This window comes from Polyodon spathula, chromosome 13 (assembly GCF_017654505.1).
Source record: "Polyodon spathula isolate WHYD16114869_AA chromosome 13, ASM1765450v1, whole genome shotgun sequence".
Classification (NCBI taxonomy): domain Eukaryota; kingdom Metazoa; phylum Chordata; class Actinopteri; order Acipenseriformes; family Polyodontidae; genus Polyodon; species Polyodon spathula.
Genome location: NC_054546.1, coordinates 37,290,909 through 37,314,432, shown reverse-complemented (window position 1 = coordinate 37,314,432; position 23,524 = coordinate 37,290,909). Strand labels below are relative to the sequence as shown.

The 23,524-nt window shown below is 38.2% G+C and overlaps 1 protein-coding gene across 1 annotated transcript; it reads right to left on the bottom strand.

Annotated features, from left to right (window-relative positions):
• Nucleotides 1–4,346: 4,346 nt before the first annotated feature.
• LOC121325322 (trace amine-associated receptor 13c-like) lies at nucleotides 4,347–6,804 on the bottom strand. The gene is made up of 2 exons (XM_041267752.1): nucleotides 6,546–6,804; nucleotides 4,347–5,269 (listed from the first exon to the last, which is right to left on the bottom strand). The coding sequence occupies exons 1-2, from the start codon at nucleotides 6,802–6,804 to the stop codon at nucleotides 4,347–4,349; spliced, it is 1,182 nt and encodes a 393-aa protein (XP_041123686.1).
• Between the last annotated feature and the right edge of the window lie 16,720 nt (nucleotides 6,805–23,524).

Sequence of the window (23,524 nt, the reverse complement as noted above, 5' to 3'; positions counted from 1 at the left end):
ATGGTCTGAAGCTCTTTGAACGATATTGCTCTCGGCTGACTCTAATCTTTTACTGGACTCAGACACACAACATTCTTTTTTTATTTTATCTTTCTGTTAACCCTTTTATGGTGATGCGTTATTTTAGTTTATTATAGAGTAGCTTAAATAAACTCTACTGCCACCTTAACTTTTTAAGTTGTCATGGTTCAGACTAAAATACTGTGTATTTCCAATTTGATATGATGGTCTTATGTAATGTCTTTGGAAAGCTGAAGAAATCATATCTGAATCGTGGTGAAGCATAAGACAAGTATAACAAAGAATAGGAACAGAAAAGCAAAGCAAACTCCAAAGTGCCACACTTCTGTGTAATGTTATCTATTCACCACCTGGCTTGCTCCGTGTGAAACTCCAATACTCTCCAAGAAAAGACATGTCACTGTATGCTGATGTTAAAATAGAAAGTACTTGTGCTTAGACTAAATAAAAGTCCCTCTCAACGGTATTGCTGTTGTTTCTGTTTCATCTAGGGTTGAGAAAGGTTTTTATAGATATGTGTGCACAGAAATTTTTAGAGGTAAAGAGGTAGCAGAGTTACTTTGGAGGGTCCCAGTTGATTGGAGACAGTACATTTAAATGAAATCCATACAACCGTGTTAATACATATATTTTGAAACAATATGCAGAAGCAGCAGCAATCATAACTTTATAAAGATACAGACTTGAGGTTGTATTAGTTTTCTTCTCTTTTTGTCATTGTCTTTGGCAGAAGATAACTGGACTGTTGGTCGAGGATTTGTGTTCTAGATGATTCTTGGAGTGAAAGGGGAAAGGTCAAGGTGGGTTGTACAGTTACGCTGTTTCTTATCTATAGTACAGATCTGAGCTATGGTACACTGCAATTTGCAGGAATGGAAATAATCCCCTGTTATTAAACACTCAACAATGCTGAATACTAAAAACTTCAATGGCAAACAAGTCTTTTTTTATTTGAAGGCAAGGTAAATGGAAATCTGCTTTGCTTGAACATCCCTTCTTCTTCAGACAGATGAGAACAGAAACAATACGTGCTGACCACAAATGTCTGTCTGTTAATAATGTGTTATTACACTCTGATAATAACATTTAATTTCCTACTCTTTAAAAATAGAAAACAGAAAGTATTTCCTTGCTTCCTATCTATTCAATCATGTTTCAGACAGCCAAACAGTTACACAGTCACTTTTTTTATGATATATATTTTTTTCTCTTATAGTACCATTCCAGTACAGCACCATAATTCCATAGTATTAACACAGCAAACCAAAAAAAAAAATAAATAAATAAACTCAATAATGTAATTAGCATCCAGTTAAGTTAAAGTAATGCAGAGGTTGGGAATAATTAATAAGTAGATATTATAAAACAAGCAACAAACTAAGCACCTATTAATAAAATGTGAAATTTAAAATATAAAAATGTCACCTTGTGTGTTTACATAGTAGTTATTGCTGTTGTTGTTATTATCATTTGATTTTACCCTTCAGAATAATAGATTGCATGGCATTTGCAAGGAGTCTTTTTTTTTAAATGTATGTATAATGTGTTTGCGTCGGTTACAGATATCTTCAATTATCTCCTTTGCGTTTAAGTTAAAGTCAGACTGTAATTGGCTATTGATTTGTCTCTTGTTTGCTGCATATTACAGACCCTGGGTTTATCCCACTTAAAATATTAAATATAAAACATTAAATATTCCCATCAGCCTGATTTTATCATAGATACATGAATAATTACAGTCTGTATTATTCATCAGTATTATTAATGCATTGCATAGCTGTCTTTGTATGTCTTAAATATTGTTGGAGCAACATCAATGTATATACTGAAATAAACAATAAACATGCAAATGGCATATGGGCTGGAAATCACAATGGTAGTCTACCGCTGATTATTAACATGGAACTGAACTTCCATAAAATTAAAATTGAGTGATATGATTGCGTCTCGATAGTTCCACTTAAAGAACTACAAATAGAATGGGTCCGCTGTGGCTCACCGAGTAAAGACACAGCCACTTAAAGAACTACAAATAGAATGGGTCCGCTGTGGCTCACTGAGTAAAGACACAACAACTTAAAGAACTACAAATAGAATGGGTCCGCTGTGGCTCATCTAGCAAAAGCATAGTCATATGGAATGCAGGTCGAGTCATGTGCATGTCGAGTCAAAACTTGATCTCGTGTAGGGCCAGAAAGTGGTACATCGACAGAATGTGGTAGCATATCAAAACTTGACCCGTGTAATGCCAGAAAACCTGTTCATCCACTATGTCCCTGCACACAAGCTGAAGTCCTCTGACTCTTGTTACCCAAGACCACACTCGGACAGCGCTCCTTTAGCTTCATGGCCCGAATCTCTGGATCCCTCTACCAGCTTTAGTACTTGTAGCTCTCACAGTCGCTCGCTTCAAATCAACTCTCAAGACCCACTTGTTTTCACTTGCTTTCAATGTTCTTTAAGCCTGATATCTGTTATTAGCTGTTGTCTAAATTGCTACAGGTTTTTCACTCCATCTTATTGGTATGATTCTGTATGACACAATGTTTATAATTCACATTCTAGCCTTGTGTTTAATGTATTTGCATTGTTTTTTTTACTGTTTGTATTTAATGTACAATACCCTGTGTTTCACTGTATTATGCATTGTTTCTCACTATCTTGTAGTTATTTCTTTTTACTTATCTTGTAGTTCAAATGTCAAGTTCCCCATATCCAACCCACCTGCATATTGTCTATTTATCCAGAGCCAAATGTGTCAGGAACATCCATGCTTCCTGGAGCATCTATACACAAACCTAATTCTAACCTTAAATGCTACCCCAAACCTAATTGTAATGTGAAAACCACTATCAGATTGCACATTTGCTATTCAATCCACCAGTACTCAATGAAACAGATTTGATTTAAAGTGTGGATTTATATTATATTATTATCGCTTATGCTGCATTTTCAAGAGCAATGAAATATTTACTGCCACTAAATGGCAACGTGTGTTTGTTCTTTGAACTGAGGCATGTAAAAGAGAATGGCTTCTGGTGGTTTCCAGAGCAACCAATTACTGGAACTGCATCTTCACAGCAAGGCACTCTGGGAGATCCAGTTACTTGTAATCACTATCTTTCTAAAGAGCACCAAAACCAGAGTGAAGAAAAAAGAAATCTACTTTTATTTAATTTTACAAAAAATGTTATTAGAAAATGTATTAGAAAATCAGATCTACATATCAGTTTCAGTCAATAATATAACATGAAATTATACAGTAATTAGGGTTCCGGCAGATTCACAGACAGTGAAACACATTGAAGGTCTAATTCAACTACCCTTTTAGCTGGTAGTTTCGAAAATACAAGTCCATGTAATTAATGTGTGGGGTACAAATTTTTTTAACAAATTAAATCTAAGACTTGTACAGAAATAATGTGGGGCATATTTGTTTTCCCAACAGTTATTTTTGCTTTTCTTATTGTAATTTTTTTAAACAGAAGACCAGAAAGACTGTTCCATGAAGGGGTAATTGATAATGCTACCAAGGTCAGTTTTTAAAATTAAAAACTCATTTATTCAAGATTAATTTATAGGTTGCGAGCCAGGAAGCACAATATGCAAATTAGCTTAAAAATAATACAAAATGATTAATTAACTGTGGGCTACCTTTGAACTGAAACTATTTAGCAAACTGAAGGGTAGATGTAGTAAGATGGGCCAGTAATTAGCATTTTCGTTGCGACAGTTCGTAAAGTATACATTTTGTCATATGCACAAAGAGAAAATATGTTTATGAAGAGAGCTGCAATATATTAATTTACATATTTGTTGTGTCCTCTTAGCAAGAGCTCTAGCATTGCAAGAGTTATGCAACATTGTTTTTGAACAAATAAGGAAAGGTAGTTTAATCCCATCATACTCTATAGTGGGGGCTCCACCTTCCCAAAAAGCTTTTCATAATCATTCAGTAAATTGGTCCTCCTTATGTTGGACATGTTTATCCAACATAAGGAGGTGTCATTACTAATTATTACTGTTTAAAACTTGCTTTCAAGAGTTCTTAACAAATTGATGCAATTGAAAGTGTCACAATTGTCGGCAGCTTTATTAATCTAGTTTAAAACCCTCATCCCCATCCCATTTTTTCAAATTTATGCAGGAACACCCATAATTATATTTTCATCCAAGGCTGAATCGCAAAGAAAAACTGCTGCTGCAAAGCATTCCCTAAAAAGTCGCTAACAGCATTGCACTTGTTTAGTACATGTCACCCTAGACTTACAACTCATTTGCAACTGGTTTGCAACTATTGCGACAGCCGCAACACTTTAGTACATCTACCCCTGAATGCTTTTTGCAGGGAGCCCTTGAAAGCCCCCTGGGAGTTTCAACTCTTCTCCCCCGAGGGGGGGGGCAGGGCCTCTGCGGAAGAGCAGCGTCACGCCTTTGCGGAATCGCTGGTCCCGCACGCTGTAGATGATGACGTTGCAGCAGCTGCTTGAGGTCAGGATCCAGAAGGCAAAGAAGGAGAAGTTGCACCACTGGTATCCCACCACGTTGCCCAACACGAAAGCGGCGATGGGGGTGAAGGAGGCAGTGAAAGCAAATGTCAGGATGCCAATTGTCTTGGCCGCTTTGATGTCCGAGAACGAGGGTCTGTGCGTGCACCCATTGTGAATGTCCCCCCTTGAGCCCCCTTCCGCAAGCAGCTTGCGCTTGCGGGAGTATCGTCTGATGCTGGAGAACGAGAGGATGTTGATGACCAGGGTCGCCCCCAGCAAGGTGAAGTCAAAAACGGGGAAAAGCAGCATAATATTCCCATTTGGCGGTGGCAGTCCGTTTTTCCACAAGGGGGCATAGTTGCACATGCGGCTGCACTCGTTGTATTCCAGGGTGAAGGCGTCACTGAGGATCAGAGGGGCCATGGCCAGCAGGAAGCTGGCTGCCCAGGAGAGGGTGATGAGGACCAGGGTGCGGTGGCGTGTTACCACAACGTCCTTGTGCAGCGGCTTGAGGATGGCCACGCTGCGCTCCACAGTCATTAGAAAGATGGTGCTGATGGACACGAAGGTACAACCAGCAAACACAGGCCCAATCAGCTTGCAGGGCTGCCAGGGCCCCCGCAGGCCCCCAGAGAAGACACCCCGACTCCCCTGGTACCATGCCGGCAGAGAGCTGGTCACCATCAGCATGATCTCTGTGTAGATGGAGAAGGGCGCCACCAGCACTCCAACCATCATGTCTGCCAGTGCCAGAGACACTGCCAGGGAGAAAGGTAACAAAGCACACATTTATACAAACAAATAATACACATAAATAAATAACAAGCACTTAAGGAGCAGTTAAATTGATAGTTGTATAAAGTAATTTTTAAATGGGGGTCAAATTGTCAAAGCAAAACTACTTCAGTTGACTATTTGAATTACATTAACAGGTGTGTTAGCCTGTGGTGGTAATACAATACACTCTTTTCCCATTATTTGGTTCCTCTGCCTTCCAACAGCTGTGCAAAGCTACGTTAAATAGCACAAATACCTTTGCTATAAAGTGAAGAAGAATCTCACAGACAGTGCCTGCTTGTATGTGATGCACTTGCCCCTCACTTTGCAGGAAGCCTCACAAAAAAACAAACAAAGCGAATATATCGTTTCTAACCAGGAAACGTCCTTGAGATGAAAGTCTCAATATAATTAAAATACAACACTTAACAAGCATAACAAGCTATTCAGTACTTTTCACAACTGATCAATGGCAGCAGAGCCAAATTAAGGCTCAGCCATTCACAAACTAAACCTTTTAAAACCACACATAGAAAAGTGCTGCAAATTTCTTTGTAAAGCTTTACCACACTGGGGAATTTAAACAAATACAGAGAAATATTGCATCAGCTCCCAGCAACTGTCCTGTCCTATCAGCATCACCAGTGCAGGCACAGGTATTACAGTAGCTAGTAACAGGTCTCTACAGAATTATTTTAAAAACATTTTGAATCCCATTAATAAAGACCAATTCTATAGGATTTTCTTCATATCTTGTGATTGAGAATAATTACAGGATTTTGGGCTAAAACAGCAGTGAAAATGTAGTTTTCGCCAAACAGATCTACAAAGAGGCATACGCGGTCTTGTACACTAGAAATTTTAATAGCACCTTATGTAACAGTGTCAATTAGCAGGAAATCCTCTAATTCACACTGCTATGTACTGCCTGGTGGGGTATATTTTCTTTGTCTCACACATGCAAAAAAAAAAACACACTGAACACAGCAAATAGCCCAAACCTTGTTTAAACAGCTTTCTTTTTTGTTTTATCAAAAATCTTTTATATCTCACTGTGTGTGATGTGTATTTCCAGCCATGCTGCACTTTTCTCTAGGGCACTAATGAACTCTATCTGGTATCGTAGTTTCATAGACATTTCAGTTCATCTTCTGTGTTTTTATAGGTGACAAGATCTTAAGGGTTTCCTGTCATGGCCACTTATTAAAATAATATAAAGTGAGTGTTGAAATATGGACATGGGTCCCGTTGCATTACTTTTGAGGTATCCTTGTGGTGTGCGGAACAGTCGGGTCTGTAGGAAGACGACGAGCGTGACAACGTTGCCGAGGATGATAGCAAGCGCCAGGCTGACCATGAAGACCACGGCCAGAGTGCGGTTTAGCAGGCCGCAGCAGCACAACGTGCAGATCGGGGCCAGGGGGACCCCAGTCTGGACTGCTGTGAGGTTCGGGTCACCTGTGGGGTCAACCAGCCACCCAGACCCTCCAGTCAGGTTACTGAGGAGGGTTGGCATGACAGACGCGGTGGAGATCCTGTCTCTCTCTCCCTTCCTCTGTCACTCTCTGCAGTCTCCCCTAGGATAGGGGGGTCCAGTGGTCCAATTCCCAGTCTGCAGCACGTCCCTGCCAGGAGAGATAAACAGAGAAATTACAGAATAATAACGCTATATAATAAATGTATCTAATTCAGACAAATCCCTGTGTTCCCCTTTTTAAAATTGAAAAAATACTGTGATTGTTATAGAAGTAAATACTGCTCGTGTGGGTTTGATATGACACTTCAATTTAATACTGCAGTACAGTATTGCTTCAGTCTCTCTCTTGCAAGCTTATTATTCATATTTTATTCTTCTCAAATGTGTTCTCTGGTTCATAGTAGTTTTCTCTTTTGTGTTTTTCTTAGTTCCAGAAGTCTTCCGATTTACAGTTGCAGAAACTGTATGTAAACTGAATTGCATAGTTACGTTAATTGTGAGGTGGATTGCGTCTTAAAGGATGGGATCGATTCAAGGATGCCAAGATAATTACTGAGCCCAGAGTCAGAATACGATACAAAGGGCATGAAACTTAAATAGTGCATTTTATAGTACCACTGCAAATAAAGCTTTAAAAGCCAGACAATTGTTTATGTAGAGACACCAATGCATTCATGAATCGGTCCTAGGACTTGTTGGAAGGTAATGTAGTTTGCATGCGTCGGATGGACTTAACTCAAAGTCTATCAAGGCAGCAGTTTATTTAAGTGGCACTTGGAGGCATTTAGCATGGCTTGCTGTTTGTGTGGAGGTCTTTTAGAAAGAAAGACTGAGAGAAAGTGAGAGAGAGAGAGAGAGCTAGCTATGACTCAGTTTTAAATCCCCTGTACTGAGCTCTCAGAGAATGTGGGATGTATTTATGTCTATGTCTATGACTATATTTGGGGTGATTACATTAGACCAAATGGTGGGTGCAATATTGTCGGTATGCTGCAGTTAAAAATCTTTTTTTCTTATTACTTAGTGAATGAAGTCTCCTGAGCATGGGTGTTGTTTTCCCATAATAAAGCCTCCACAGCATATTGCAGCTGTGTTATCCAGCAGTTATTTCACAGCAATATCCAAGCAGAAAGAAATCTGTGACCCCAAAAATAAGATGGGTAAATTGAGTAGAAGTATTAGCTTGGCAAGGATATCCAGAAAGAAGAATACACACAGGTGTGGTATTGAGAGCTGGCATAGTGACAACAACTTGGAGAAGATTCAACAAAGCAGTATTGTTTGAAGAAACAACATAGGGCGAAATGTGTGATTTTGAAGTGACACTGTGTAAAGCAATTCTTTTCTTCCTCAGAAGTGGGTGCCCGGGGCTTTTTCAAGAAGCTTTGAGTGCGGTTGTCAGTCTGCCTGCCTGTCTGCCTGTCTGCCTCACTGCCTACTCGCTGTGAGTAACACTGAACACTAATAATGATCTTGTCAGCTCTACATCCTTGGGCATTCAGAGCTCATTACTAGCATGTGTTTTTATGCTAGCAAACGGGCATGTGATGAGCCTCCCTCAAGTGCAGAGCGGAATAACACTGTGTGGCTTACTGCTCACTGCCCCCCCCATTAGTGGAATCCAATGTGGCATAATTCTGTACAACTATTACCATTGTCACAATCTCTCATAAATCCAGTCACTGTTCTTCACCTTTCATGATCAACAAAAAACAAATGAAACAGACATTGCAATGCATATAGGAAGCATAATTCTAATAGAATGCATGGAATGCATTATAAATCTGTCACCATTATTTTAAAAGTTACAGAAAAGATGTAGATGTATATGTACATACATACATGTAGATGTATATATGTCTATGTATATATGTACACATATATATGTGTGTGTGTTTAACTGTGTAAAATAGAAGTTCCCACTAAAGCTACAAATGATTCAGACAGTTAAAACTAGCAGAGTTACTGATGTTAAAGAAAAAATCTGCGCAAATTAAACAAGTTAATGTTTAAAAATCTGTCAAGCTATTTATAAGGCAAGTTTCATGTGTGCTAGTGGTTAAAAAAAAAGTCTGAAAAAATGTTTTCAAGTATTCTGTAACATAAGAATGTATCTCATGTTATAGAATATACCCCCAACAGCTTATGCCGCAATGCCTTGCCGCAATCCCTTGATTTAACATCTCACATTTTGCTCAATTAGATTTAAAAAAGTAAATAAAATAATCACATGCACTGCTTTCATTGAATAAAAAATATTTTAAGAATCTCTCACCTGCATCTTGCTGCATCAATTAGAAGCCAACCAACCAAATTCTGTTCCTGAGTGCCTGGCAGTGTAAAGTGCCCTGTCAAAGACCCTCTTTTTTAAAAAAAGCAGAGCAGTTACACTACCCCCCTGTGCTACTACTTTCTCCAGATAGTCAACAACAATCCTAATCCCAGCCCCACTCTTATGATAGTGAGCGAACAACTACCGATGGCAGTCTCGATCACACTGTGCAGAACACTGCAACTCCAGTTTCCCTGCTCAAGTGATCTCTTGCTCCCTCATCTCTCTCTCTCTCTCTCTCTCTCTCTCTCTCTCTCTCTCTCTCTCTCTCTCTCTCTCTCCTCTCTCCTCTCTCTCTCTCTCTCTCTCTCTCTCTCTCTCTCTCTCTCTCTCTCTCTCTCTCTCTCTCTCTCTCTCTCTCTCTCTCCATCACAGGTGCCAGCTCTTGTCTCCTGGAGCTAGCCTCCCTTTATTTTTTTGTTCTAACTTCCCCACCCTTTCTTCCCATCCTCTTCCCCCTCTCACTCTCACCTCACTTTGTTTCATCTAGTTGCTTTTAATGTCCAGAGGTCTGTTAACAGGGGAAGAATATGTTCAAACATGAATAGCGGTTTATTGGTCAATTGCAACGAACATTCAGAGTTAGTAAGAATCACACATTAAGTTGCAGTATAAAGGCCACAATACACTGCAACTTCGGTGCAATCAGATTGCAGCCCGTGATTGCATGGTTATCGCATCATTATTGCACATGCAATCATGCTCTATCGGATTGCATCCTATTGCAAGCTATCGAGCGGGGCTCTATTTTCATGCAATCGGATACGATCATCCTGGACAAATATCCAATCAGTGAGCAAGTAGGAGTCACGTGACAACATCTACGCTGACAGGAAAGAACTCGAATTTGACAGGAGGCAGCGGGAGAAGCAGTTTCCCGCTCTTCTGCTGTACTCACAGTCATACACATGAAACTGCGTTAAACTGGTAAAAGCTTTAAAAGTGTTATATGAACGTACAAGTTTACAGGCACTGAAGTAATCCAACTGAAGTACAAAAGGTGAGTTATTTGTGGGGTTTAATAAAGTGCACACATGTTGAGTATTTAATGTTTTAAACGTAAAACTCAAGTGGAGGGTCGCTCACAAACAAACTGATTCCTGTTCGTTATAGTTCGAAGGATTTATATGATTAAGCATTTGTATTTGTTCTGCAAAACAATATAGAAATGTATATGTAAAACATGAAGATAATACATTTTAATTAGCCTAAAAGTTTTGAGTGGCACATATAACTTAGCTGCGTTCAAGAGAAATGCTGGAATTATCTGGAAAAGAGCACATTTTCTTTTTCAATTTATCAACCTTGGAGTGACTAATACAAGCACATCGTTATCGGGGTTTATTTAATTTTATTTCATGCCTTATTAAAAATGAAAGCTATAAATGTTAGAAAATATTCTGTATTCTCTATATCAGATATCGGTTTTATTAATGGTTTCATATCAGAAAACGTGGCTTTAGTGAGGTTTTAATTTGAGTTAGTACGGTAACTCTTATACTTAGTCTAAAGAGTTGGATGGTTTAATTTAGTACCGTATATCAGGAACAGCAGTCATCATCTGGAGTTTGTTGCAGCTGGGAACTATCTGGAAGTTCTTGGTTGACCCAATGGGCCCAATTTTCCCAGGGCGTGTGCATGGCGTTTGCAGATGCAAAGCTGTGTGCAACGCACACAAAGCTGCCCACGGTGTGCAAATCTGCAAGCTCCCGCTATTTTCCCAACAGGGCAATCAGCAGTTGCACATTCGCACATTAACGCTTCCCAATCAAATCTCGGGGGTTGAAACTTAGTCAATCATATGTTACTTAAGCATTTACATACATAAATGGTCGATTCAGCGCTGCATCTGTGTGCAAAATGGAGGGAGGGTATCTCCGGCTTCTTATCCTTTGCCTTTGTTCTATGTCAAGAGCCAACAAATTATATAAAACTTCAAACTCAGCCATCTTAGATGTTTTCTAGTTTTTTTTCTTGCTTTCCCTGCTTTTTCTATGAGAGGTGTCACAGTGCGTTAAGAAGACACATCTGTGATCGTGTCTTACTTGCAATTTTTAATAGCGCACAGATGAGAGGAGAAAATAGCATTTTGAAACTGATACCTCAAACTACACCCATTTTAGCTCATTAAACGGTGAGAAAACACTGCCAAGCCCACATTTCTTGTCCATGTGCAAACCCTTCAGGGTAAAATCGGATGCCTCAGGAGAATGAGGGCAAGTGCTGGAGGCGCGTGCTAATGTATTTTCCCCGTCCTTGCACGTGTTGCACTGCACTTGCGAACGTTTGCGCCGAGGGGAAAATAGGGCCCCATGAGTCTAAATTGTTTGCAGGTGTTCATTGATGAGGTGAACCAGAGAAGGAAAGAGTGGACATCGCTGAGGGTGCGGGTATGGGCCTATCCTAATGCACTGAAGTTAGAGCTATTGCTCTCAATTTGAAACACCTGAAGTTCAGTTATATAAGCTTTAGAGACAGTCAGGCTGGAGCAGCACTTGTACTGTTATGTAGATATGAACTGAAAAACACAAATTCAAATTGAAAAACACAATGGCTGAAGTTTCACAGGCACACCAGTGACCCTATAGCATTAGTGGGCCATTCCATTCAGTTTTGATTTAGATTACTGTCTAGTTGCAGGCATACTGTACTGTCAATGGTTTTATATCTGTAGAAAAATAAAGCTGACACCCAGCAGAAGAACCAGACCCTTCCCTAGTTCTCTACTCATTTTCTCAAACAGCAGCAATGGAGATTGCAGCCTTCTGTGTTAAACCTGCGACCTCATGTTTAACACAATTCAAGTCAAAAAACAAATCCCTGTTTTTATGGATCATATCTATTAAAATGGGAGTTTTGGCAAAGCAACAGTTCTATACTAAGGACTGTTAGTAATGATCAAATGGCACCATATGTACCAATAGAAATGGATGATCAATGATAGTACCATGGTACTATATGACCACCGCTGCTGTTCCTGGCAGATCTCTCTCTCTCTCTCTCTCTCTCTCTCTCTCTCTCTCTCTCTCTCTCTCTCTCTCTCTCTCTCTCTCTCTCTCTCTCTCTCTCTCTCTCTCTCTCTCTGAGTGGCTCCACAGCCCAGAAAGTCTTTTTTTTTTATAAGACACAAACATGACGATTCATTCTCTTCTACCACTGCTTAAAGCCACAGCATCCCTTTCAGAGCTGCTGGTGGAGCTTCACAGCATCCTTCTTCAGCTGTTGTCTTTACAGCGTAGTAAACTGCATACATAGATAGCAATGCAAAGGTGGCAGTGTGCCCAGCCCCTGTGCGTTTTTTGTGTTTTATGTTGTATGTGGTGTGTTTCATGTTGTCTGTTATATGTATTATTATAGTGGTGCACAGTGTGGGTTATGTAGCACAGGGGATGTAAAATGTATAATTGTATTTAGGAACAGGGATTGCACAATCATTTTATGTGCAGATTAAAATGGGTATTTGTATAGGTGCACAGGACGTGCTCTATGAGTCCAAGTGCAGTCTGTGCCGAGATTCAAGTGAATCGGCACTGCTGTATAAAAGAATGAATGTTTTACGCACACAGAGTTGGGTGAGGAGGTACGGGAGAGAGAAAGAGGAGAACAAAATAAAAATAATACTAAATAACAATTGCTATGCGTGCTGGGTCTACACCAGCCTGCTACTTGTTTTGTGTGCAGTTTTGTTTTCTGTTTAATCCTTTTATTTTACAATAAACTGGCGCCACAGCACATTTCATTCAATCACCAATCTTGCACTAGCTAAAATGCTTAGATGCCCACTCAAAAGCTTAAATTATAAACCAACAGCAGCTCCTCGTTAGGACCACTCAATTAGAAGATCTTATATTAGATTATTATTATTATTATTATTATTATTATTATTATTATTATTATTATTATTAGGACCAGCAGCTTCAGTAGGAAGTTGAATATCTCTCAATCATTACAAAACATTTTCTCTGATTCATTGTTCAATGACTGAATGGGTTAACACCCCCTTCTCTCCTCACCCCAGCACAGAGTCTTTTTAATAGGGAAGGACGTGTCCACTCATAGAGGAGACCTTCTGTGGTTTGATAAGCTGATGAAGGTGGTTTAGTAAAAACAGCTGCTTTTATTTTAAACTAATCTTATCCTTCTGCATTTCAGGATCAGACAAGATTAATTCAGTTGATTCTGAGAAATATCCCTATAAAACTGTGATTGCTGGTGGAAATGTAATGTTATGGATAATACAAGTATCAATATTATAGACTTTTACTTATGTAAAGATGTATTACTTTCTGATTCAGAATTTTTCAGCACAGAACAGACATCAGCATTGTAAAAGCAATCTATTTTATGTGTTGCTTTTATTGATTGATTTGGATACGCTTAATGTTAACTACACTGCAGCGACATGTTAAAATGTTTAATACATATAAATGTATAAGTTCAGGAAAGTATCTTTGTTAAGTACATATATGACCTTCCATTCTCACAATCACATAATTGTGTGCTAAGTGCACATAGTAAATATTAGTAAGTGGAAACTGCAGTATAACTACATGTAGTTTAAGAAACCTGTATCTGACTATATCAATAAGGGCGGGTCTCAAAAAACAGTACAAGGCTCGGATGTTAGAGTAGAAATGGAACCATGAGTTATAGAACTAAATAAATATACTGTATATATTTACTCTACACATCTAGAATGAGTACCTCTGCTGTTTGTTTATAAACACATGAGCCAAGATTCTGACAGCTATTATTTATTTCAAAATGCCATTAGCGCATTTTTTTTTTTTTCAGAAAGGAAAAACACACCAAATAAAAACTCCAACATATTTTATTTAGGGGCTTGCAACTAGCCTGAAGTTATCCCATGTTTGTTTTAGAAATGTATTTGGTGTTATGTTTCATTTCTGCAGAAAAAAAAAATATGGTGCTTATAACAATTTGGACGAAGTATCTTTGAGAGTCCAACTAATGGTAATGGTCCTTTAGAGATATGTACGCAAGCAATAGTGGAACGGTGGCAACCTTGCATACACACACTGTAGCAACCGCCCATGCTAAGTCCTTGCCAGCATTAACTTATTTCATGCTGCGGTAGCGATGGGGATGATGTGTTGTGTAAGCAGCTCCCACAGGTCGCTATCCAAGGTCCTGAAAACGTTCAGAACTGTCTCCACTCTCAACTGCTTTCCCTCCCCCTGGTCACTAACCAGAGTGCTGAACCCCTGCTGTTTCCTGCCAGTAGCTGTAGCCATTGTCCTTCAGCTTTTTAGGCATTAAGCAATAATTTCTCTGCTGTCCGTGGCATTTTGGTTTCCACTGTATTTGATGATTGTGGTCCTTCTCATTTGCATCCTCAATTTGCTTTCTGACCTGACTGGCAGACTGGTTAAAGTATATAATGCATGTACAATTACATGCAAATGTAATTTAGAAATAGAAACACTATACCGTAGTAGATCACATGAGGCAGTGACATGTTACAGTGTGTTTTGTTCACACCCAAGGCATCAGAGAACAAACACTGACCATTTAAATCTGTGCATCAGACCTGCATCTTACAGCTGGCTTGTCCTAATGTTCATTTAGCTTCAAAACTGAGAGGATGGGAATTGAAAGTAGTCATGGCCTAATTCAAAGATGCACAATTACATTAGACCTACTTTCTTCTGCTCTGTACTTTTACAGATCAGTCTGAGAGCTGTATGTCAGTATAAATCACATTAGACTTTGTTACCATGATTTCTTCCTTATAAATTCCCTCATGGTAAACTATTTTATTTTATACTGTGCATATGCCACGCATTCACCTTGCCATGGTGTTTTCTGCTAGGCTTCACCATACTCTGCTGTATCATGCTTTAAGTATTTACTACACTGCAATTTTTAACCAGGAACTTAGTTACTAGAACTAAATAAGGGAATAGTAGCAAAGCTGTGATAAATTAGACAAAAATGAGATATAGGTTAACCAGACTGCTGTAAAAGGAACAGCTTCATTATGTTTGCGCTCAATACATTTTTTTAAACAAAATAATGTATTTGCATTCTTTGCATTCAACATTTTTCAAAGACTCCAGATGTCCATTGTAGTCTTTTTAAATCCATGAATAACTTTGAATGCGATCCTCCACTTCTAAATGAAAAGAGCCATTTTGTGGAGCTCAGTGAGCTACATAATAGCAGAAGAGTTGGACAGCCCTGCCTTAAACAATAAAAGACAATGAGGTGATTGGTTTGTTTATTGTTATTAAATCACTTGAGACTCTAAAGTACTGCTGTCAATTGAAAACGCTCTTGAGATGAACAGCATTTACAATTTAAAAGCAATGCATAATATACATGATCTGGAGAGGCTCTGTGTTAATCCATGTGGAGTAAAGAGCTGGCTTGCAATTCTTTCTCTACTCTCTGTGAATACTCCAACCTGCTTACCTCTTCTCCTTTTATTTAGGCAGGCACTTCCAAATTGTCCAACTGTGCTTTAGATGACAATGTTTCTATTCCATATTATTGAGAATTATTTTCATTGCAGCAATATTTATTATCAATAACGGATATGGTGGGGGGCGGGGGTGTACCCAGTTGAATAATGATGTTCAATTAGTGAACACCTGATTGTATAGTTGTGAAATCCCTGAATCATTTTATATGCAAATCAATTCATTATTATGTTGAGATATTTATTTTCATGTGTTTTTTCCTGCATTGATATTCCACTGTTATCAGCACCCTATTCCTGATTGAATTTCTTTCTGTTTGTAATAATAAAGCTGGCTTCTCTCAGGTGCTTATTATGGAGATTGGTGTTGCCTAGAAATACAGAACTTCTCAGAATGTCATTGTCCTTCAAAGCACTGCTTTCCTGTAGCAGACAGTTTCTCTGTGCCTATAGAACTGCAGCATGCTTTTTCCCCACAGAGGTAACATGTACTTATCTTGGGAGATACAAACTGCTGGCAATGTATATTTACCCATTAAATATCCACAATCTCTAATAAAACAGGGGTGCTTTATTATGTGGTCTGCCAGTCAATCACTTTCCATTATTTACACCTCTATAAACTGTGCAGTTCCTTTCTGGGGACAAGTAGACCACACTGCCTTCCAGTCGCATGCTTATCTAAAAGCTCAGAAACCATGAATGCAGACAACCATTGTAGTTAAAACGTTCACTTGCAGTGTACAGTGTTGGCTTGTGTCCAGCCTGCCCTGTTACACTTATGTCCCTGTTCCTCTTGCCCATACTGTAATAACTCCCTACTACTTAGCTCAAACCACTAGGCCACATGACCTTCCTGTCCCTCCAATGTAGAGTGTGTAAAATAAATAGAAGTTTGCTTTCAGAGGCTACTTTTTGTAATTACTGCACTGAGAAACTGTTAAATTTAAATGAGAAATGAAGTGCCTACCTATGGCACTCATTTCAGGACTCTAGTAAACCCTTTGGTGGCTCCTGGTAATGGATTTAACATTGACATCAGCAATTCCAGGTAAACTGTCTTTTTGGTTATAGGATGAGTTTATGGAACAGGGTGTTTGGACCTACCTACGAAATCTACCACTAAATCTTCTGTTCCCAATAGGGATGAACAGGATCCTGGCAGTTTGGGATCTGCGCCGTCAAGGAATATTTCAAAACATTAGAACAGAATTAGCAATTTAGCCACTGGAATGCACAGACAACAGTGGCCTTCTAATCGATGAGCTATATTGTGTTCATTTTTGTGTGATTCTGCATTTGTCAGGCTTGTCTTTCTCATTTTGTATGAATTAGGTACACTTATCTATTAAGTACATGTACAGAGCAAAACATTGTTAAAGTGAGGTTTGTGAGCTAGATACTATGTGCTCTGCAATACCACTGATAAAGTTAGTTAGGCATCTTAATTAGGTGAAAAGTCTCATGCACTTTGTCATGTGTGACATTTCTCTTAGTAAATTAATTGCATGTGTAGCCTATTAAAGTCATCTATTAAATTAGACAATCACTAATTTGCCTATTTTGACAGTTTGCCAAGATTTCCAGTTGCAGTGGTTTGATTTCATATGCACAACAAATCAAAACAACAGAAGCTAATTCTCTAATATGTTTGCACACTGCTGTATATGCTTGGTTTACATGGCTTATCTGATATTTCATAATCCTATGTGAGTTTTAGTTACAAGTTTGGTAAGGACCTCATTAATGCAACTCATTCAAGTTTTGCATCTTTCATGTAAAAGGTATCTGTATTGCTATTAATTCTGATATGTATTTTACAAATACAACTTGTACATACATTTGTTATATTCAAATTGAGTGATGCTGCAAAGTCCTTTTCAACTACATTTAAAAAAAGATTTCTTCCCTGTACGTGCTTTAAAAAAAATAGACCTTTAAGCTTGCAATCAAAAGATATAGATTAGTTCTAAAAGGAAAACTAATAAGATACAGAGATAATTAGTAAAAATTGAAACATTCAGGGGATTGCTGCAAGGTCACCGTCAAAGTATTGATTTAGTTTTTTGTGCTTCTTGGGAAATACTAATGAAGATTTTTTTTTTGTCCAGGACAATCACCACAAATTAACTTGACGCAGAGCTTTGCCCTGTGTTGTGACTGAAAACAGCATCTACTCGTTGAATATTTAAGAGTTGGCTTTGATCAGGTCTTTTTTTATAAAGTGTTAGCCTAGCACAAGGGACCTTTTCTTTCAAAAGCCCCAAGGCTAGAGCTAAACAAGGAGGAATTTTGGGAGGAATTTCAAGGTGCCAGTTTGTTGTCAATTTTGAAAACATACAAAAGAGAGAAGTCCGAGAGGCAAGTGTGTTTCACATCGTACAGCTCAGAAGCTCTTCACATAGTTGTGAGAGAAACTCAGGGAAGCAATCATAACAACATAAGAACATAAGAAAGTTTACAAACGAGAGGAGACCATTCAGCCCATCTTGCTTGTATGATTGTTAGTAGCTGATTGATCCCAGAATCTAATCAAGCAGCTTCTTGAAGGATCCCAGGGTGTCAGCTTCAACAACATTACTGGGGAGTTGGTTCCAGACCCTGACAATCTCTGTGTAAAAAGTGCCTTCTATTTTCTGTTCTGAACACCTCTTTATCTAATCTCCATTTGTGACCGCTGGTCCTTGCTTCTTTTTTCATGTCAAAAAAGTTCCTTGGGTCGACATTGTCAATACCTTTTAGAATTTGGAAACTTGAATCAAATCGCCGCATCCTTTGCATTCAGACAGTTTATTTAACAAGTGTTATATGAAAAGTCCTCTGGGCAGTGAATGGTTTCACTGTGAATGGTTTTGTGCCTTTGCCATTTTCATTTACAAAATACCATTTTGATACTTCATTCAAATTCCCACACACAGCGTTTAACATTTTATGAATATGTACTTGGTATTGCTCCATAAATGTAGTATTTCGGAGTTAAATTATTACTGAAGTAATAAGCGCATTTATTACAACATATAAACCCTTCTCGATATCACTCTCTGGAAATGACACCAGATTTATATATTATAGTAAATTCTTTTAGGTACTTTATTTAAAGATCACAGATTGTGTTAGTTATGTTGAGTGAATGATTTACTAGGAATCTATTCAAAACAATGGGATTTATTTAAACATGCAATAACATTCAAGTAATCAGTCAAAGCAACTTCAATAATATTGAAAGAAATGCATCACGGCATCAATATGTAAGGGATAAGATTGCAGGTCTCAAGACTGAACATGGCAGTGGTGCAGGATACCCCCTGTAGCCCAGTCCTCCAGATCAGCAGTGACCCTCAACTGTCTGTGCTAAGTATCATGCTTACAATGTGAAACCTAAAAAAAAAAAAAAAAAAAAAAAAAAAAAAAAAAAAAAAAAAAAAAAAAAAAAAAAAAAGCCTTGGAGATAGGGCTGTACTCCCAATCATGTATTTAAGGGGTCATCCCAAATTATCGTCAAATACAGCATACGTACACAGCATTCTCTTTCCCATGCTCTGCGGGGGTTCTGTCTTATACACTTGACAGAATTAGAGCATGCAAGATCTCCGAGCCTGTAATGTTTGCAAGTGCATGTATGCATGCGGCACTTCAGTGATCCAATAGATCATGGTTCAGTAAGCTCCACAACAGGGCTCTTGTGATTAAAAATGGAATATCCCGTTCAAGGCTCTTAATGGCTTTCAAAACACTACAAGGTTAATAGAAGGAAGCACAGTCAAATTGCAAATAAATTGGTCTTGTGTATAAACCTGACACATGTTTTAATGAGCGCAAATATAGAGAGATTGTGTCTCTGTTCCATCTGGTTAAACCTTGTCTGTTTTTTTTTTAGCTTTCTTTTTAAAAAATGTATTTTCTGCTATTCAGTCAACTAAACTAAGCATTGTATGTTAGTCTTTTTTTCCAATTGTAACCGATAGATAGATAGATAGATAGATAGATAGATAGATAGATAATGTGATAAAGCTACAGTTCAGCGCTTCTCACATGCTTCTAGTAACAAAACAAAAAAATCAAAAACGCACCCATGCTATATCAGCATTGTGTAGAGACCAATAGCTCAACCTGCTGCTCTCTGCCCTTTCCTTAAATTAACTAACCTAGAATAAAGGATCTGCCTCCTCTTTTAAACCAAGTGCCTGGGCTTCATTTACCCTCAACTAATCTTAACAAGACAAAAGACACATGCTGCACATTGGTTTTGTAAGGAATGGTATTCTGACCCTAACCCTGCCAAACTTACATTCAAAATATACTAAACTTTATTTACAACAAATTTACAGAGATTTATCTACAGACTGCATTACACTGATTACAGAAGCCAACATTCATTTAAGTGCCAGACTTGGGAGAAATTATAGTACGATGATGGTATGACATCATCAAAATTTCAGAAAAGAGCATTCCATTTTGTGTACCACAATGTGTTGTAAAACATAGGCATTGACATAAATATTAATTAACAAGAGCTGAGCATGACATGGCATGCAGATTGGAATAACTATTTATTATATATTGATATTGAAGCACTTCTCTCTGTTACTTGAACAGGTTGCTTCCTTGAGGTTGATCACAATGGCTTTTAGGCAGTCTGTCCACTGGCTGCAGAATAAATTACTGCCTTCATTAAGATCTAGAATGAGAACATTCTTCCTCTCCTCTCCTGCGTCTAATTTTAAGAAGTAAGAGCTTTTCTTTTTGTTGCTTGTGATTTCCAATAGCAACGTGATCACACTCTTTTTTGTGCTGAAGACCCCTTTATTTTTTTGCTTGCTTTATTCATTTTAATAATACAAGACAGTAGATTAAATGTTACAGTTGCTGCTTCATTTCCTGGCCAAGCCCTGTGTTGCCAATGGTCTAGTTCTGTAACATTTCCTGCATCCTTAGCACTGGGGTGTATCAGATGCAGCCAAGACAATGGCAGCAACCAGCTGTATGCAGGATCAGTTTTACTTTAATGAATCCTTCCATGAATATATCAACAATTAAATGGCTTAAAGGACTGAATAGTTGATAAAATATTTGACCACATCTGTGTACGGCACCACTGCTAAAACACCCTGTCTAATAACATTCCAGTGTATTGTCTGAGGGTTACATAAGTGACAGTGATAATAGTGTACCAAGTAGCAATAACACAACAGCCCCACTCACTGTTACAGAATAACCTCTATTAGCCAAAGGTATTGGGCCATGGTAGTTTACTGTAACATTGTTACAATACAGCATTTACCTTTACACACATTACACTGATGAAGGCAACAACCAAAACGTGTGTCTGTTTAACTCATGGGGATAAACCACAGCTGTTTGTCTTTTCCTCTACCAGGGAAACCACCTGGCTTACATCAAGTACTCATGTCTAGGGGTAATCACTGGTTGATGCCATCAAGGATGATTGCCTAGTAAAATGGTTTTAAAGAAATCTATAGTAGGGTATAGGTTGATGAAATAAAACCCTTAGATTTCCTAATAAATGTATAACCCTTTAGTGCCCTGGATAAGTTTCCATACCTATTTAATGCCCATTTTCTCAATGTCCAACATACTGGACTCTAGACAGCACTATGACTTGGGTATATATATTATACAGACTCTGTTGGTTTATTATTTTGTTGCCATGCCACACACTGCATAACAATCTTTTTGTTTACCGGTAGAACCCTCTGTTTGAACACCTTATCTCAACCAGGGAACAGTAAACATAGCGACTATTACGAGAATATTTGCAAAACCAGGGGAATTTGATTTAAGAGCGCAGAACCCTTTTCTTCACAACCTTATTACTTTGCAGTTGTGTTTATTTGATCATTTACACAGGAAAAGGTTCAATTATACTGAAGACGTGAACTTACAAAGTAATCCTTCTGTAAAGATCAAACCTACAAAACATTTGTTCAAGGAAAACAGTTCAAATATAATGGCATGTTTATACAATAACCCAGGCGCCAATATACACTAGAAGTAACAATGGGATAACTCTGTAACTTCAAAAACTGAAAATTGATATCAACTTATAAGAACAATTCAATAATCATAAGGGTTTCTGGAAAAATACCTCTATGCTATAAAGAAAGCTGCTGTTGAAAGTATTATAAGAAAAAGGGATGGAACCCAGGTCACAAATCGGTGCTGTGCGCTTTGATTAAATCTAACTCTTGACCTGCTCAAAGAGTTGCTTCCGTAGGGGATCTGTTCTATTACAGCCCCTTCAGATGAAGGTTTTGCTTCCAGTGCTGATAGAAAATCAACATTTAAAACAACCTGATTGCAGCAAACAAGGATTAAACAGGTTTAGCCTTTTCACCACATAAAAAATCCAATTGAAATACAGACTGTAAACAAGGCCAAATTCAAACTGACTATATACATACAGTGAATTACAACGCTAGAGAAACAGTTTCTCAGAAAATTTCTAAGTGCTGCCTGGCTGTAATCAATTCAGCCTATGGAGGAAAGGAGTTGTCTAAGAAAACAGCATGAAATAAGGAAACTAAATGACTTGCTTTTTTTTTTCTTGCATGCTCAAAATGTTTATATTAGCTTGCACTGCTTTTTGAGTAGTTCGCTTGTTTTTTAGTGCCCAAAATGGTTTAAAACAGTTTTCAAGTATGTAAGAAAGACGAGTATTGAAATGACCTTTTGCTGTGGTGTGACAATGACAAAGGAAGTCAAGTGGAAAAACATTTTGGCTTCATTCAGGTGTTTTGTCGTGGTGTTTTTATTCATTCTGAGAAAATTAGGTGTAAAGTCACCTTTTATGATAAAATGTACATGGTAGCCAGTCACATATGACAAGGTGTACAGATGTTTTGGGGTGGAAAATAAGTTGTACAAAGTATTAACAGTAATAATATAAGAGTAATAGAATAGCAAGGTGGTAAGGAAGTGAAAATGGGAAATCAAAAGTTTAACTTCGGAAGAGTTTGTGCTGGTGGAAAGACTATTGAGGCATGTTTGAACTGTTTTGACCTGTCACATTAAAATGGTTTGTGAAAGTTTCAGGAACAGTTCTGGGTGGTGATGCCTGGTTATGGGAAATGTGTTGGCAGCAGAGAGTGTATAGGGTTATACGTTTTTATATATATATATTGTGTATGTCTTTAGCAAAAGTGCTGTAATCAGAATTCATGAGGAGCACATATTTGTAAAACAAAACCTTTGACAAAAAGTTTTTTTTTTTTTTTTTATTGTCCAGCCAGCTATCATTCTTATTGTTATTGTGTAATGGTGAAAACAATACCAACTCATTCAATAATTCATTCCAATTTTGATCTCAAAGCTCAAAGAATTCCATATTCATGAAACTGACGTTAAATAACTGAGGTAAAGCTGGCTCACTAAATCATATTACAACATATGTTCCATTAAATTCAAATGTTTTGTGTGTTCATTTTTCTATTTTTAATGTGTTTTATTTGAACCTACTCGGACAGTAGCCTCATTTACAGTGAGGACTTGGCAGACCATCCAATACAAACAGGACTGCTTTAGTGCAAAACATAAACTGGGAGACATTTATACAAATGAGTACCTTAACCGCTGTACAAACAAACCATCATCCTTTGAGAGTAGGTATAGAGTTCATACCTATATCTCTGACCGCTGGGTGCTGACCACCGGAAGGAACCTAATGGACAGCTTCAGGAGTGCCACGAGAAGGAGCTCCCTCGGGTGTACGTGGGCATCACAGAGCTGCGCCGTGCCAACCACAGTGCCGAGGTGCCAGTCGAGCAGGTGAGACAATGCAGCTGCCAAAATGCATACGGGTACCAAGTGTAACTACTTGATTATTTGTGGGGTGGGTAGGATGTGTTTATGGTTTACGATGTCACAGAATTCTGTGCTGAAATGATTTACTTTTAATCAATCTAATAATGTATGTATGCTACATAAAGGGATGGTGTTAAGACTCCCATAGCATAGCAGTTTCACCT